This window comes from Carettochelys insculpta, chromosome 2 (assembly GCF_033958435.1).
Source record: "Carettochelys insculpta isolate YL-2023 chromosome 2, ASM3395843v1, whole genome shotgun sequence".
NCBI lineage: Eukaryota > Metazoa > Chordata > Testudines > Carettochelyidae > Carettochelys > Carettochelys insculpta.
Genome location: NC_134138.1, coordinates 222,383,578 through 222,398,040, shown reverse-complemented (window position 1 = coordinate 222,398,040; position 14,463 = coordinate 222,383,578). Strand labels below are relative to the sequence as shown.

General features: G+C 43.9%; 1 protein-coding gene across 5 annotated transcripts in view; it reads right to left on the bottom strand.

Annotated features, from left to right (window-relative positions):
• The window catches only part of SNX13 (sorting nexin 13), a 147,722-nt gene that overhangs the window by 61,581 nt on the left and 71,678 nt on the right, over positions 1-14,463 (bottom strand). For all 5 annotated transcript variants that reach the window (XR_012644048.1, XM_074984652.1, XM_074984654.1 and 2 more), the window contains exons 14-15: positions 10,795-10,899; positions 4,017-4,149 (exon numbers count right to left, since the gene is read on the bottom strand). Coding sequence is in view for 4 of the 5 variants with exons in the window: in XM_074984652.1 (XP_074840753.1) it covers positions 4,017-4,149; positions 10,795-10,899 (238 nt within the window). In the remaining variant the exon portion in view is untranslated. The remainder of the gene's footprint in view (positions 1-4,016; positions 4,150-10,794; positions 10,900-14,463) is intronic.

The following is a 14,463-nucleotide window of genomic DNA, read 5'->3' as shown; positions in this document are numbered from 1 at the left end:
TGGCAAGGAGTTTACTCTCGGCTCTTGGCACTGGCACCAACACCATCACCCAGTCTCCCACCTGGAATTTCCAGGGTGTCACTTGCGGGTTGTAGTGGGCTTGTTGGGCTTTCTGCACCTTCTCTAAGTGTTCCCACACTATTGGGGTGACTCTGGTGATTCCATCTCTCATCTGCAGCACATGGTCAATGATGTTTTGCCCTGGGTTGGGCTGTTCCACCAGGCCTCTTTGGCAAGGTCCAGAATTCCCCGGGGGGTTACGCCCATACAAGAGCTCAAAACGGGGAAAACCCAGTAGAAGCTTGACGAACCTCCCTTACAGCAAACATGAGAAATGGCAGCAGCAAGTCCGAGTCCTTGCCGTCTCAGCTCACAACTTTTCTTATACTTTTCAGAGTTCTGTTAAATCGCTCGAAGAGGCAGTCAGTCTGGGGACGATAGACTGACGTCCTCAGGGTGCATAAGTCCTTCATGAGCTTGGACACAAAAGGTGTCCCCTGATCAGTTAGTATTTCCTTGGGTATCCCCACCCTCAAGAAAATCTGGATCAGCTCCTTTGCTATTGTTTTGGACAGGGTATTGCGCAGGGGCACAGCCTCCAGATACCTGGTGACACAGTCCACAACAACTAGGATGCTCTAGCAGCCCCATGCAGACTTCTCTAGTGGCCCAACTATATTCACAGCAATCCTCTCAAAGGGGACCTCGATGATCAGTAGGGGCACCAACGGGGCCCACAGGTGTGGTCAGGGCCCATGTAACTGGCATTCCGGACAGGAAGTACAATATTTCCAGACTTCCATATAGATCCCCAGCCAGAAGAATCTCTGCAGAATGCGGTCTAGGGTCTTGTCCACCCGCAGGTGCCCCACAAACACATGGCTGTGGGCCAGCTCCCTTACCGCCCTGAGGCACTTCTGAGGTACCAAAAGCTGTTCTGCCTCTTGGTCCTGTATCTGGACCACTCTGTACAACAAGTCCCCCTTAATTACATAGTAAGGGCCCGTACCTTTGCTCCTTCCCTCCACAGGGGTCTCATTAACCTCAACCACCTCCTTATGGACATTCTGGAACGCTGGGTCATCAGCCTGATCCTGCCCAAACATTTCCTGAGGGAGACCCACACGTTCAGGGTCAGGAGGGCCCGCCTTGTCCCCCTCCCCTGACAAGCTAGGCCCAGCCTCTAGCTCACCTACTTCCCTGCTTTCTTCCCTAGTAGTCGGAGGGGTTTGCCTGCCTGCCAGTACCTCTCGGCTGCCCCTCTCTCCCACCTCATCTTACGGGCCTTCCCGGGCACCAAGAATAGGTTCTGGGAAAATTCACAAAAGATTGGGACCAGGCTATCCCCTTCAACCCCATTGCACCGTGGTAGGTTACTGAAGCTGGGGAAGTCCTGTCCTATGACTACGGTGTAGAGGAGCTTGGTAACCACTCCTGCGGTTACGTGTGTGACACTACCATGGATCTCTATCTTTACCGGGATGGCTGGATAAAAATTAACCACCCCATGAACACAAGAGATCCCTGTGCGTTTGGCCCAGGTCAGTTGGTCCTGTCCCACTAACATCCCCGATACCAAAGTAACTGCACTCCCCAAGTCTACCAATACAGTTGTTTCTATCCTGTTCATCTTCACCGGGTGGGTGTGCTGATGCGGGGGGCTGTTGAAATGCTAGCAAGGTGAATCAGGGTGCAGGGATCTCTCAGGCACCCCACACCACATTGCATGGGCTCCTCCTGATTGGGGCACTGTGCAGCTATGTGCCCCAGCTCCCCGCAGGCGTAACACCTATATCCTGTGTGGGGCATCCACCTTTTCTTTGGGCTGCTGGGTCTGGCTCTCGGGCCTTCCCTATCTTCATCCCCAAACTTCTTCATACCCTCCAGCTGTTCCCCTGCCCCCTTCTCTGCCCATGCCCATTCTGAGGCTTCAGGAACTGGTGCCCTGAGAATGAGGCCAGGCTCCTTGCCCCACTGCACCCTTCCCTCGGGGGTCAAAACAGTTTCCTGGCCATCAAGTGTCTCTCCACGAGGGCCGCCAACTCATCAAACGTAGCAGGGTCATTCTGCCAAACCCACTCCCGTACTTCGGGTGGCAGCCCTCTGGTATATCTGTCCAGGATGACTACCTCAATGACCTTCTCCGCACTGTGGACCTCCAGCCGAAAGCACTTCCGGGACAGGTGGATTAGGTCAAACAACTGGGTTCAGGAGGTTTTGTCCTCCCGGTACTTCCAATCGTGGAACCTCTGGGCCCTCACTGCTGCTGTAACACCCGCCTGTGCCAGGATTTCTGCTTTCAGCTGGGGGTAGTCAGAAGCTGCTTCTTCTGCCATGTTGAAATATGCCTTCTGGGCTTCTCCACTCAAAAACGGGCTAAAATACTGGCCCACTGAGCCTGGGGCCATCCCTCCTGTACAGCGGTTCTCTCAAAGGTGGGCAGGTAGGCCTCAAACGTCATCATCCCCAGCCATCTTCTGTAGGTAACAGCTAGCACGTACCGACCGGATCTTGTCCTGATTTGGTATCTGGAGAGCCAGGGTCTCTACCTGCTCCATGACCTCCTGCAGGGTAGCACGGTCCTGGGCAGCCTGACTCACCAGCAGCCTGTTCGTCTCCTCGTGGACCCACGTAGCCTCCTGCTGGTCAGCTGCGGCCTGCAGGAGTGCCTTTATCACATCCTCCATGGGTTCTTCTTTACGAGGGGCCCAGATAGTTGTCTTTAGGGTCCCTGTGCAACCTTACAGCAGTTAAATCCCACCCCAGCACCATGTATGATAAAGCCAGTCCAGTTCCTGGGTCTCTGTCCTCTGGTCAGTCCATTAGGACCACTTAAAGGCCCTGTTGCCCTCACTGGGGTGAGGGGTGGTCTGGGGGGGAACCTGGTCCCCACCCACTTGTGCTGGGTTCCAGCTCAGGGACCCTGTGCAGCTGTCAGTGGAAGGAGCTGACTCCTTTGGTCCTTGGCACAGCAACTCTCCTCCCTGGGCCACTTCCCCAGACGATTCCCCCCGGCACCTTCTCCAGGCCGTAGAAGTGTCCACTCTCCCTCTGTGATCTCCGGCGTTCCTGTTGTTCTCCTCCACTCCTCTCAAATCTGTTCTCTCTCCGCTCCTCTCCTTGCGTCTCTCTGCTCTGGTCTCCCCCTCCCCCTGACCCTCTCATTGGCCCAGTCATTGGGGCCAGCTGGCTTTAATTAAGCTGAGCCATCTCCCACCCAGCTGCCTCTGATTGCCCTGCAGGCCCTTCTGCTTGTTTGGGCTTCCTTCCCCCGGCCCTGACACAACAGGGATGAGGAAACTGTGGGATAGGTTCCCACAATGCACTACTGCAGCAGTCAATGTTTGCCAGTGGAGTGGGCAGCAATAAGTCATTTGTGAGGAGCACGTGTGGAGATGAGGGTGGTCAAATTATAAACTCCATAATTACAAAATTGATATTAATAAATTCAAATTTATCTCTCAATGTAGACACAGCCTGAGTTAAAGCTGGACATTTCTTGTATCCATTGTTTAAAGGGAGGTAAGATTTTACCAGGCTTTATACAAAATTAATTACATCAGGAATCTAAACGTAAAAATCTCAAACTTCAGTTCATTCCAAATCTCAGAGATAAGGACAGTTATTAAAATATATACCAACTGAATTACAACCTCTCTCTAAATTCGTCATCTGTGATATATTTCATACATTTACTTTAATAAAATTAATCTAAATACTTTCTAACATTAATTAATGAAGTTAAATAAAATGTGTAACTTCTCCATATTCACCAGTAATACTTGTTTTTCTCTTCCATTTGCGAATAAAAACTAGGCACCAGAGGATGAACTTTTAATTAGTTTTAAAATCTTCAAGTACATTGTGACTCTGTAGAATCCAGTAGAATGGAAGGTAATACAGCAAAGAAATATCCATTTATAATAAATCAGACTGAATATTCTGGTTTCCTGACTGCTTAACATTTAAATGGAAAAATAAAGCTAAAAAGGAAAAACAACACTTCATGAACTCACCTCCTTCTCCATCATCTGATCCTCTGAAACTAGGATCCTTTAGCATATCCAGTTCAGCCAACATGCGCACATAGAGTGCATTCTGCTTGAATGAAGGGTAAAATCTTTCATTCCGCAGCATCACTTCATACACCTTTTTGAAATAAAATAACTATTAGCTATGGCAATCTGGTAATAAATTTCTAAACACGTTTTAAACTAAAATTTATATGATAATTTCTTTATGGGCACACAATCTGTCTCTTACCAACAATCCCTTTTTGGTGGCCTCTTTTAAATATTCTATTATATAAATGCTTTGGTTGACATGATGCACAGTTAAAATACTTTTAAAACAAGGTTTGATATTACTGGTTCTAATATTTCCTTTGAAAGTATAGCAAATATCTGCTCAAACAATTTACTAGTAAAAAGATTTTAAAATGTCACTCCCTTTGTTGTATAAAATACAAGCTTTAGTATTTGGCATTCCCCCTCCAACTCCACCATGAAGCCACGGAGAGCTCCATGCCACTCCCAAGCCTGGATGAAGGAGGAGGGCTGGTCAGATGCGTGTTGGTGTGCTGACTGTCAAACAACAATATGAATGAAATCAGATGCCAGTACAATTAAATGTTAAAAGATGCCGGCTTGGACATCACCTGGATAAACAAGGTACCCGATACCAATTGAGCGATCGGGGTTGGGTCGATAAGTTAGCTACTGAAAGAAAATTACAGCTAACACATATGCTATCCATTGGAACATGGAACGTCTGAATACTGTGGGCAACTGGAAAATTAGAGCTGCTTCGGAAGGAGATGGAAAGATATCTGTGTGATATACTTGGACTGAGAGATGCATTGGACGGCATCAGGAGAGATATGCGGTTGTGAAGTCATATTTGGTCAGGAAAGGAAACAAAGCATGAAGCAGGAGTTGGATTCCTTCTTAGCAAAACAGCAAGAAGAGCATTATTAGGATACAAACCAGTGAGTGCAAGAATGATGGTAGCGAGATTCAAAGCAAAACCCTTCAACATCTCAGTCATTCAGGTGTATGCACCCCTGTCGGACAGTATGGAGGAAGAGACTGAGCTATTCTATAAAGACTTGACAAAGACAGTGGAGGAGATGCAAAGAAAGATGTGTTGATCATCGGAGGAGATTGGAATACGAAGGTTGGAACAGATAATGAAGGTTGGGAGGGTGTCACAGGAAGGTTTGGATACGGAGAAAAACGAACAAGGTAAGAAACTGATAGAGTTTGCTACAGAGCATGAGATGGTGATCTGCAACATGAGATTCCAACCAAAGTACTGTAGGAAGTGGACATGGCGATCTAATGATGGGAGGTCCAAGAACATGATCGATATGATTTTGACAAGATGGATAACATCAGCACAGCAGTGCTGAACTTTCCAAGGAGCGGATATAGACTCAGACCACAGTCTAGTGACCACAAACATCAAGGTAAAACTCAAAAGAAAATGTAAGACAGTTTAACAAAAGAAGAGACCGTGGTGAAGCTATGTGAGGAAGAAACAGGGAATGCATACAGAACGGTACTCAAAGAGAAGATAAAGAATATCACCACAGAGAAAGACCTACATAAGAGAGTCACAGGGATAGCCATTGCTATAGAAGATGCAATTGAACAGACTGTGCCAGAAGAAGAAAAGATCAATAAGAAGTGGATTATCCAGGAGACACAGAAGTTGGTTCAAGAGAAGAGAGCGTTGAAGATCAGAAAAGATGTTTCTGAGATGGCAGAACAGCAATATACGACGAAATGCAATGAGGTAAGGAAAGCAGCCAGAAAGGATAAGGAGAAATGTGAAGATATAGAGATTTATTACAGTGAATGTAAGACCAGGGAGGTGTATAAAACAATTAAGAATATTAATAGGAAATAGCAACCAAAGCAGATGGTGATCAAAGATGAAAAAGAAGTGCTCATGAACAGGGAGAAGATTGTGCAGCGATGGATGAGATACTGCACCGATCTATACAAAGCACAGTTGGACCCTGAGGTATCAGAGAGACTAACTAAAGAACTAAAAGAGATATCTCCCCCGAGCATCGAGAGCAAGACAGACATTTCAAAGGAGGAAGCAGAAAAAGCAGTGAAATGACTAAAGAACAACAAGAGCCCTGGAAATGATAAGATCATGAGAGAGATGATCAAATACGGCGGAGAAAGCATGATTCAGTAAATACACCAACTACATAGTATAGCATGGAAAGAAGGGAAGGCGCCTAATGAATGGACAAGATCTGTGCTAGTGACCATACCCAAGAAAGGAAGTACATTGGAGTGCAAGAACTACAGAACAATTGCCCAAACAAGTATCTAGGTATGGTGCTGATGATGATACTGACGAAGAGATTAAGATTGCAGATTGGAGAACATATAGCAGATGAACAAGTGGGGTTCAAAAATGACAGAAGTACCATACAGCAGATATTGGCACTAAGACTGATAGCAGAGAAAGCTCGATGAAAGAACAAGAATGTACACACTTGCTTCGTCAATTTCCAAAAGGCATTTGACAGTACAGATCAGAAAGTGACTTGGGAGGCATTGGAGTTATATGGAGTGGAGAGCAGACTGGTATGGTTGTTGAAGAACATCAATGACAATGCGGAGGCAGCGGTGGGAACATGCAGGGAGTTGGGAAGTTGGTTTAAAACAAGTAGAGGTACGAGACAAGGAGAACCAATATCAACAAGTATCTTCAGCACATCTGGAGAGAGCAATGGACAAGATCAAGGAAGAGGTAGAAGGGATATCTGTGCATGGGAAAAGAATTAACAACTTGAGGTTCACGGATGATATAGTTATCATTGAGGAAGATGACCAGAAGCTAGCAAAAACGGTGCAGGTGTTAAAAGAAGAAGGGAGGCGGTACGGACTGATCATGAACATTGACAAAACAAAAACCAATGGTATTTGGAGATAAGGAAATAGGAAGAAAGATCAGTGTCGATGGTATTGAACTAGAAAATGTAGAGAAGTTCACATATCTGGGGAGCAACATAACATATGATCTAGACCGTAAGAAGGAAATAGCGACTAAATAGCGAAAGCAAGAGCGAGTTTGAAGGCGATGGAGAAGATCTGGAAAAGCAAATCAACTAGCTGAGCATCTTGAAAACGTGTGTATTCAGCAACATGTTGTATGGATGTAAGACATGGGCGATAACGAAAGATTCAAAAAGAAGTATACTGGCATTCAAAAGGAGTTGTTATAGAAAGATTCTGAGAATAGAATGGATGCAGAAGGTCACCAATGAGAAATTATATAGGAAGATACAACCGAAAGAGAACCTGCTGCAGAGGTTATAAAACAGAAACTACAACTATTTGGACATATTTGCAGAATGAACAACAAACAAAAATTCAAGACCCTAGTATTTGGCATAATGGATGGTTCGAATAGGAGAGGCAGACCCCACAAAGAATGGATAGATGATATAGTGGATTGGTGCAAAGCTAGTCTACAGAAACTAAGCCACTCTGCACTGGACAGGGAAAGATGGAAGGAAATGGTGAGAGGCATCAGACACCAATGGGCGCTGAGAGCCCATGGTTACTGATGATGATGATTCCCCCTCCAGCCAGGCAGCGGACAGCTAGCTCCAGCTGGGCAACTAGCCCCACAGCAGCTGTGGCCGGCAGCGCCAGACGGGCATGCTGGTTAACTAAATGTGCTGGTTATCAAGTGTTGGATAACTGGGCTTTTCCTGTATATATTTTCTCTTGTTTACTGCCCTGCAGTTAACCTTTTCCACACTGAATAGCTTCTCAGTATTTAAGAACAGTATTTCTGAAAGTTATTCATTGCAAGAGTAACAGGTGTAGATTTCAGTTATCATTGCAAAAACCTTGCCTAAAAATGTCCTAGTTCAGGCACAAAAATCTACTAACCCACCCTTACCCTGATATTATAAAAAATAGTGGGACTTAAGCACATGTTTACATGTAGTCCTTAATAGGAATGCTTTACTAAGATGGACCTTTAGCACACAGATATCAATATTACCCTAAGTATAGCAATGTCAGAAATTACTTAATATCTACATCCCCCCCCACCCTTTGCTTTTAAAGCAAAAAAATCTATGAGGGTTATGAGGACTGTGTTCTGGAACTGTAAAACAGCACAATGATTAATACAAATCTTAGATACTTGGGAGCCACTAATTTCTTAATGCAATCTGAAGAAAGATTTAGCAATAACTCCTGTAGAACAGGGACAGGGAGATATAAAAACAAACAATGATTTTTTAAAATTTTAAGTAAATTACAGGCTTATTTAATAAATTTCATTTCCTCAAAATCAGATTGGAAGCTGACAGGCTATATTACCAAAAGTCAACAAACCAACTAACATTTGAAAAAGCAGAAATGCTTGTTTTAGAAATAGAAAACTAAGTCCAAGAAGATGAAGTAACTAGCTTTAAAATGTTTAAGGATATGGTCATCACAAAAAAACCACTACTTAACTTTTGTAAATGTTATTTTTTCAAGATGCGTTGCTCATGTCTATTTAATTCTAGGTGTGTGCAAGCCAAATGCATATTCTGGGACTTCTGCCTTAGCAATACCCCTATGGTCAGCTGTGGGGCCCCCATAAGTGCTGTGCTCATGCATCAATATATTAAGAAACACCAACTGTACATGCTCTTAATTCCATTGTGACAATAACTCCAGCAGATGAGTTCAAGGGTAGCAAATAGAACAGACATGAGCAACACATCTCGAACAACTACAAAAGGTAGATAACCATTTTTCTCAACTTCGAGTCCTCGCTCATGTCAATTCTATTCAAGGTGACTCAGAAGCAGTATCCAATGAGGAAGGCTCGGTGCTCACTGCTAGCAGCTTTCAGTGGTGGTGATCTGCTTTGGTGAGAAGTTTGCCGGCACTGGTGACACATGGACTGGTGTCTCAACTGGAGCGTCTCATGCCATGTAGCAGGAGAGCATGGTGTCAGGGATCTGAACCTAGGCCATGGGAATTAGGATCTACGTCTGTGCTTAAGTGACTGAGGGTGCTCCACTGTCCTATGCGGCAGTTCCATGATTGGTGTGCCATTAGGTGTTGGGGCTTTAGCAGAGTCCAATGCCTGACAGAGTCTGCAGTGCTGGTCAGCCTATTTGTTTTTTAGCTGCTGTGGCTGGCTTCAGGCAACGTGAGCTTCAGGCAATGTGTGTCCAAGGGCCCCTGCCACTTCCAGGAGCTGCTCCCAGCTCCTTCTGCTGACTGGACTGGGGATGGAGGGGTTTCAACCTCAGCTGTAGCCCCCATGAAATCCTTCAGCAGGCAAATGCCCAGCACAAACCTGTTTGCCAGAGGCCCTCTGTCTTCCAATACCAGGGTGCTTTTGCTGTTTTAGGTGCTTCTTCAGCATCAGCCAGGGGAAATAGGGCCAGGTAGAGCTAAGTGATGGCAGTGCACACTGCATCAGTGCCAAAGTGCTTGGCATATTGTCCAAGCAGGACAGCTTGGATGCTGAATGAAGCTAGCATCCATGAGGAAGATGTTCTCTAGTGGCTATCTGGCTCCTTTGAAATTGTAGGACAAAAGTTCTTGCAGGTCCTGCACTTGTCCTATCTATGGGACACCCCCCAAAACTGCAAACTACTCACTGATAGGCCCTGGTCTGCTGCATGATGAACACAAATTGAAACCAGGAAAGAGAGGTATGCCCTGATTTATGATGAAGGTCAAGCCAGGACTCTAATAATTAAAGCTAAGCTAACAGTTAACTTAATGGATAGTTAAGTACACACAGACAACAGAGGAAGAGATAGACAATGGGCTGTTCAGAACTTCCAAGGCTCTTGCAATGCATGATGAGGTTCTCCAAATGTAACAGAAGAAGGGAGGGGCAGGAATATGAAAGAATTGAGAAGGCATGGGGTTGGCAACACTTAGGCTACACATACACTACCCTGGAAGATCAACCCACTCAGGTAATCTTCCAGGATTCAATTTCCTGCATCTAGTATGGACGTACAAAATCAGCCTATCGGGGTAGCAGTGGACCCCTGTACTCACTAGAATTGCACATCTGCGCTTGACTTTGTGTAGATGTATCCCTAATATATGAACACGTGAGCATGGCACTCAAGAGGGAGCCCCAGCGAACACCATGGATATGGCTAAGGCCAAAGTCTCCAATGACTGTGCACATGGGCATGCATAGCCACCTAGAATGAAACAACATGAGCAAGCACTCAAAGAACAACAAACAGTTCAATTAATCAGCTATATATATTTCCTTTACCACATGCAGCATATTTAAGGTAGTTTTACTGGAGTCAACAAATTACAACACTGTCTTGAAGAAACTCACATGAAAAAAATTAGTAGTACAATTGCATTATTCACTATTTTAACATGATAAAACAAAAATTAAGAATTTGAGTAAATGTAGGTCAATCTATATAGCTTCTTAAACAAGTATAGCTATAGTGTATATCCCTGGTTATCATCAAGTATCACCAAATTAAGTGTAAAGGCTATATTCAGTTGTAAGCTCATATGTTTTAGTAGTAGCCTCCCCGCCAATTAGAATCAAAAGTTCCCCCCCCGGCTTTCTGTTTTTGTCTTAACTAAAATGTACAAATGCAAAACATCATTAACATCAGCCATTAAAATCAAAGGTTTCCTGCTTGCTGATATAAATCGTTATTGAGTTTAGCCATTTAAATCACTTGGATTTAAAAATCAAACTACCTTGCTGTAATGAATCTCTTTAATTCCTATTAAAAAAAGAGCGACTATGTTATACCTTTCTCTGAATGTCATCAAAAATTTCAGGTGTTGGATCTTCATGGTTCAAAGTTTCTGCCAGTTTTGCTACTAAGGAGTCATCAACATTAACTCTTGGAGATGCCTGTCACAGAGATCTAAAATCAATGCGTGAAGTGTTTAACTTCAAAATAACCCTATCACTCCATTTGAAAAAAATTAAACTCCATTCTTAATACAACATAGTACTATTAAAAAGTTCTTTTATCAGTTACTGAAATAAAAACATACAAATAGACTGTGGCATTTTACTCCTTGGTTCATGCATACAGTTGCCATTCTAAGTTAATGAGAATTATATGAATCATGTTTAAGTTTTTCACATTATCTTCACTTGAGTATCATGAAATTTTCTGAAGGTTATCCAGTATTAGATGAGGAGAATCGTCTCAAGAATACGTGTAAATGCTTTGTAAAAAATTAAAGTGCGAGCATGCAAAGGCATACTTTTTAAAAAAAAAAAGTCTGTATTTGCTTCCTTGCTTTTGAAGTGAATTTGCTGTTTGTAAAATATCCCAGCTGGATGATACAGAAAACTGAACTCTTCTTAGTAATTATTGTACAACAGGGTGAACTGGAATATAGATAAATGTCAGAGAGATGCTTCATCTCTGAAGGGACCTAAGGGGGCCAGTAATAATGCAGAGAAGCACGCTTGGCCACAAAGCTACAAGCTGCCACCTGGCCCTGCAAGTGCAAACACTTCCTTACAGTAGCATGAGGACTTCCTTGAATTGATCCAATCAGATCCAGAAGTTCTGAATCTGTCCCTGACCGCCAACAAATCAAAATATGCCACTATTAATTGTATTCTCCACACGAGGGCTAAACTGAACTTCAAGTTTAGCTAAGACAACTCCTGAAAGAAAAAGCTATCTGACTGAAATCTAGTATTGCTTTGTTAAATCAGTCCTTGAATAACCAGTCGCTGAAATGGAGGAAAGCTACAAAGTAAGCACCTACTACCCCTTAAAACCTCTGAGAACACTCCTGGGAGCAAAGAGAGGCCAAAGGAAGCACTTCGTACTGAAAATGATCCTGGACCATTATGAAGCACATGTTATCAACAGAGCGTGGGAGGTATTACTATACGGAAATCGGCATCTAGAGAAGATTATACTTGCTAGAGTCACCATGTGGAATTTTGCAAATGCACACTTGTTCAGTTGTATTAGATCCACTCTTCATCCTCCTTTGACCCAAGAAATTTAGGAGTAAAACCCTTGCTCCCCCTCTACCCCGTGAGGAAATGGGACTGATTCCACTAATCCTAAATAGAGGAGAGAGTGTACTTGCTGACTCAGTATAGTCTCATGACAGGAGGATGGAAGGAAAAGATTGAAATGGATGGTATAGTCAATGTTATAAACTTCCGTGACCCACTTGTCTGCTGCAGTATACCACCAAAACCAACTGGAAATGGTAAAATATTCTCCAAAAACAGGGACATGCGCAAAAGTTTGCAGCTTGCCAATTAACTTAAGAGCTTCTTATGATCAAATGGAAGGTCCTCAACAGTATGATGAACCTCTTCAAGAATTTTAAGAACTGGAGCCACAATGTGCTGCACATGACAACTGTTCTGTATTTGAATCTAGCAGCCCCTTCTGTGCCACCCAAGGACATTTGAAGAGGGGTTCTGAATAAAAACAAAGTCTTCTCTATGTTTCTATAGAAGATGTTTAATAAATTATGCAAACCTGTTATTTGTGTAGTCACACTTTAGTCATGACTGCCTGCTAACTTGTGATCTGAAATTGGAGGGTCATGTGGATAAAACTTCTGTCCATTAAGGTCTATCCTCATCATAAGCCCAGAGTGATGCTTATACCTTGCTAAGTTTATGGCATCTATATTCAGAGAATTAAGTAGCAGGCAAGAAAACTAACATTCAGAGCCCTGAGAAGCAAACAGTATTGCTTACCTGCCCATTTACAAGTTGGCAGTAAGATGACAATTGTAAAATATGCAGAAGTTTGTGATGTAAGCCTTCAGCCTGCTCAAGAGGCAGCTGGAGGCCATCAGCCACTCTCTCTTCACAAGGTCTTGGAATTGACAAAAATGCAGTGGTGACTGATAGGGATGGAAACATAACTGCCTCAGGGAGAAAGTGAAATATGGGTTTGACAATTAACTTATTTGTTTTGTAGGGAGAAAATTCCTCAGGCAGGCCATGGTTTGTGCTAAAGACCCCCTATTCAATTCTTAAAGTCTGGAGTAGGCCTATAAAATAAGAAACTCAGCTAGCATGAGTAGAAAAATACCTTGCTGGGACCCCTTCTCCTTAGCTCTCTCACCAGATGCCTTGCTGGGCCCCCTTCTCCCTGATCTCCCTCACAATACCCAGAGAAGGGCAGGAAGGGTCTTGAAGTTTGAAGGGAGAAAGCTGCCTCAGCAACTACATTCCACGGAGAGGCCCTGCACGTGGAAACAAATTGTTAGTGCTGTTAATGATTTGTGCTTTAAATCTTCTAGGTAAACCCCCTAGATGCAACAGTGTGGAAGCACTGCCACATCCCTTATCCTACCTTGACATGAACTGGTCATTGTATACCTGTTTTGGTTAACATGTGAAGGAAACCACCTGTACTAGAGAGAAAATGCTCCATCAGCTATGGGCAGAGATACTCTGTAACCTTTTAAGATTATTGGCTTATTGTGTTCATTTTGTCTTGCTGCTAGAGCCTATCCAGACATGGGTGACACCCATGTCGTAGTTTCCCTCTCCCCATCAATAAACTATATAATCAATTGTAATCTATTGCCTGGCAGTGCTACACTGAGTCCCAATGGGCGAAGTGGCACTCCACTAGTGCTGTGTGCAATAAACCCTCCTGCTTGCTTCATACAGTGTCCAGACTTTGTTCCAACAGTTTACTCTAGCCTTTTTCTCAAACTACTCCTTGTGTTGGAGGTTGATGGAGAAACCCACGCAAAGCTAGTTTTTGATGCAAGAGAGCAGAAAGTTTAGCAAACTGCTGCCAATATACCAACCAAGAACCACAGAATGGCCACTGGAGAAACCCTTATAGGAGAAGGGATGGTATTCAGGACTGATCTCAGTATCCCTCACATAGGTGAGGGTCTTTGTCAAAGTGTGTGTTCCTGTAATGGTCAGGCAGGGAACCCCACATTGGTAAGAGGAGACTGATTTGTCTCCATCCTCTTAAATGTCCTTAAATGAGGGAACAGTAGAAAAAAAGAGTGAAGAATTCTGTGACACCAGGAAGCAATGGTAATCTGGAGACTGGGACTCACTACCAAGAGGCATCCCATTACCCACAAGCAGTGGGGACTGCAGCTCTTAACACTGAGAAGTTTCCAGAATCAACTCCTGTGGTACCAAGTGGACTGATGATGATGTAGCAGTTGACTTGGATGGTACAACTGGTTCGGAATGTGGCTGGGGCAAAAGATGGGCACTCTGACTTTGTCAATGCCTATGGAGCCAAATGTCAAGGGACCTGTGGTAAATTTGAAAAAGAGATTGTGCTGATTTGGAGGCAAATAATTCTGGGACATGCTGGTGCTGTGTTTCTCTAAAGCATTCTGGGATCCATCTGCCCCATCAGTAGTAAAGAAAGTGACATTCACTTCTATGGTACTGAACTGAGAAGTCAAGGCTTCCAACACTGCAGACCTAGCACTT